The 3,443-nt window shown below is 43.7% G+C and overlaps 1 protein-coding gene across 1 annotated transcript; it reads left to right on the forward strand.

Annotated features, from left to right (window-relative positions):
• Window positions 1-739: 739 nt before the first annotated feature.
• Window positions 740-2,743, forward strand: LOC101302317. Its single transcript, XM_004309238.1, has 3 exons — window positions 740-881; window positions 1,085-1,417; window positions 1,777-2,743. The coding sequence occupies exons 1-3, from the start codon at window positions 765-767 to the stop codon at window positions 2,587-2,589; spliced, it is 1,263 nt and encodes a 420-aa protein (XP_004309286.1). The 5' UTR covers window positions 740-764; the 3' UTR covers window positions 2,590-2,743.
• The last annotated feature ends 700 nt before the right edge of the window (window positions 2,744-3,443 follow it).

Here is a 3,443-nt window from a genome sequence, read left to right on the forward strand (position 1 = left end):
ACTCTTTATACCTAATGTACAACTACAAGATCCACAATCTTAGGCCTACAATCAAGCACTACCACAATTGTACTATAAGACAGATGACACAAATTGGCTTGATTATGATTCTAATTTGAATCGATTATGGCTAAGGTTGACTGAGACGGGAGAGCCAAGGCTGTGGTGGGTGGTGGTGGAGCTTGAGTGTGAGATTGAGGTGGAGATGTATGGGATTAGGAGGCATCTTGTTTGATCGGAGATCTGCTTCCTCCGTTTCCTTTTTTTTTTCTTTTTGTCTTTGCAACAATGTTCATGTCAGCAAAATTATAACATGTGTCCGTCTCTGGTTGGATGGTCGCATGGGACACGTCGTGTGGTTACCGCACGCAAGAATTTATCGACAAATAGAGCCTCGCGTGTCAGTGAATGCAACATAAGACGGAGTTGTTATGTTGCGTTGCTCATTGGCTATGATCTCTACCTGATCATGTTGCCAAACACCTACGCGCCTCCACCCATACGCCCTTTAACCCGCGAACCACGGACGCGGCAAAATTAAATTCGTATCGCTACGTCACCACCTCCAAATCTCTCAGACTCCAACCAATCACGTGTCCCTTGGCATAACTTCCTCTCTTCTCATTGGTCCCGTTCCTCCACGTCACCACCCCTCTAGATTCTCCACCACTCGTTTCTCGCTTCTCAAACCTTCCACAAGACCGTTAAAACCTTCTAATTCTTCTTCTTCTTCATCATTCCCATTCCCAAATCCTCCTCAAGAAATGGCTCTCCACACCCTCCTTCTGATCCTCTTAGCTCTCAACCACTTTCAATCTTCTACCTCTCTAATTTCCACCCCCGATCTGAATTCTCGCTACCCGAGTCCCAGAGCCATCTCGGTAAGTTTTTCCCTTTTTTCTTTTTCACATTTTACTTTAACCGAGATCGAGATCGATCTTGGTAAAATTACGAAATTTATTAACTTGATTCACATATATTTTCTCGTTTACAACCCCAAATTTGTTTCTTTTTATTAATTTCGATTATGAAATTTATGGATGACGGGAATGGGATTCTGATTCAAGAAAATTTTGGATTCCAGGATTTGAAGGAGGCGATAGTGAAAGGGATGGGATTCCAAGCCGATGATCTGAAGATATCGGGGTTTGATCTGAGGGAAGCGCAGGTGGGGCATTCGGTGGCGTATGAGTTTGACGTGGAGGTAGATAACAAGGTGCTGCCTTTTAAGCTTTTGGAGGATGTTGACCGCTGGGAGTACGTTGACCTCCCGTTGTTTCGGGTCGAGGATGAGAACGGGTTGGTCCAGAAGGAGAAGCTGGATCAAGGCTTGCCTCCGGTTTTGGCTCCGTTTCAGTTGGCCGGCCCGATGGAGCTGTGGATTCAGGACGGTAAAGACATGAGGCTATCGCTTCCGGTACGTATTGGAATTTAAGTTTGATTAATGTTCATTAAAATGATAAGCATTATGTCATGTTTGGAATTAAGGAAATTTGGATTAGGATTGAGGGAATTTGTCCATGATTGTGATTAGGGAAATTTGGATTATGATTAGAATTAGGGAATTTGGACTGAGATTGGAATTAGGGTATCTGATCATGATTGGGATTAGGGAAATTTGGATCGTGACTGGAATTAGGGAATTGGATTCTGATTCAGTTCGTTCAATATCGAAGACACGAGATTGTCGTTGTGTAACTATTGAGCTATTAGCTTCTAATGTCGTGTGAGTTTGGTTCTATGGATACATTCGTTGACTTGATCCAATGTTGGCAGCATGATGTGGATGCTGGTGTGTTGAAGAAGGTGATTTTAGCAGAAGGGGCTGTGGTTACCGTGACGGGTGCTAGGTCAGTGAGCCTAAGGCACCCTCTTCAGCTCCCATTGCCATTGAATCGAACTAGCAGTGGTGTTGCTTCTGGGCTTGTTGCCCTAGCTGAATGGCTACGTCATGCTTCTAGAACCGAATCAGCTCCGTTGCTGTCTCTCCGTATTGTTGGTCCAACTGCTCTTACATCCCCTGCTTCAACCTCATCCTCCATGAACAACAAGCTCAAGCTTAAGCGGCTTGCTCCTGGCCTTGTGGAGTTGTCATCACCAGCTAACACAAGACCCATGTCTGTTGAGCTACAAAACCAAGAGACCACCATTTTAACTCCAAAATATTTCACAACTGTTTGGCCCCTTACTTCTGTTAATGGGTCGAATGGCAACTTGCTGGCTTTTGAGACACTGCTTTCGACTGTTCTTGGTCCCAAGGCAAACCAAAAAGGCTCCTTTAAATTGTTGAAGGCAGATGTGTCGGCGCAGACGTTTTTGAAGATTGGGTTTGGGGTGGAGAAGAAGGTGAAAGAAGGAAATGGGATAGACTGGACAGGTTTTCCAGCATGGAGGACAAAGCCTGAGACTGTAAGGATGCATTTTGAGGTGCTCGCCAAGGTTGATGGTGATAAAATTGTGCCAGAGAGAGTGGTTCCAGTTAACCCTGTCATCTTGGAGGATACTATCACACCTAATGTCCTGTCCGGGAATGTCTCCATGTCCAGGACCCCCGTAGCTCAACCTCCCCCTATTCCCTTCACCTTGTAAATCGTCTTTTTTATGGGATTCTGGATAGAGTCTGATAGAGTAAAAATGAAACAGTTTTTGTTTTGAAAGATTATGGGGTTAGATGAGGTCTGATACTGTAAATATACCATACGTTACTAAAGGCTGCAATTGTTTTTTCTCTCTTTGATTGTCCAATAAGGTTTGAGGGGTGAGAATGTGAGGGCTGCTTTGTTAGTGTTATGTAGCATGTACACCATGAAAGTGAAATGAAGACATGTTTTCTTATATATACTTACATTAAGCTTCGTATGTTTGACCTTGCAAGGTTAAATATGTGACGGTATAATACTACCTGGTTTATTCATGTCCTCCAAGTACATTCAGAGAAACAACAGCAACTATCAGATCCCTTGTAAGTGACTAAAATTTACTTCCTGATGAATGAAACACCCTTTTCGATGCTTCCTGCCAACTCTCTTTTTGCCTTCTCTAAACCGATCCTGCTGACGGCCAAGACAATAGAGTTTGTAAGAGGAAATGAAGAAGTTGTTTTGCTGTTTTATACTATTGTACAGAAAACAAAATGAGGACTATTTACCTCTCATACTCGTTCAGGGGCCCAAGTTGGTAGACTTCCTCTGCACCATTGCGGCCAAGCCGTACCTTGGTTGCAAAGAAAGGAAGTTCTGTAACCTGTCACAGACGCCAAACATTACGATTAGATGTTAAAAGTTCCAAACTCAACAAAAGAGAAGGGAAGAACACAGTACCTGAGATGCAACAAAAGAGCATTCCACAACACCAGCATCTCCTCTCAGGCCGCGAAGGCATGCATCCGCAAACTTGACAGCTGCATAAGCCTGTAAGTATGTTGTAGGTAGAATTATTGTATG

The sequence above is a fragment of the Fragaria vesca genome, unplaced genomic scaffold, assembly GCF_000184155.1.
Source record: "Fragaria vesca subsp. vesca unplaced genomic scaffold, FraVesHawaii_1.0 scf0510083, whole genome shotgun sequence".
Classification (NCBI taxonomy): domain Eukaryota; kingdom Viridiplantae; phylum Streptophyta; class Magnoliopsida; order Rosales; family Rosaceae; genus Fragaria; species Fragaria vesca.

Excerpts from the sequence above, each read along its gene's own strand:
- LOC101302317 (XM_004309238.1), top strand. The coding sequence starts at position 765 with ATGGCTCTCCACACCCTCCTTCTGATCCTCTTAGCTCTCAACCACTTT. Across the intron at positions 882-1,084 it reads CGAGTCCCAGAGCCATCTCG|GATTTGAAGGAGGCGATAGT; the intron begins GTAAGTTTTTCC and ends TTTGGATTCCAG. Across the intron at positions 1,418-1,776 it reads ACATGAGGCTATCGCTTCCG|CATGATGTGGATGCTGGTGT; the intron begins GTACGTATTGGA and ends CAATGTTGGCAG.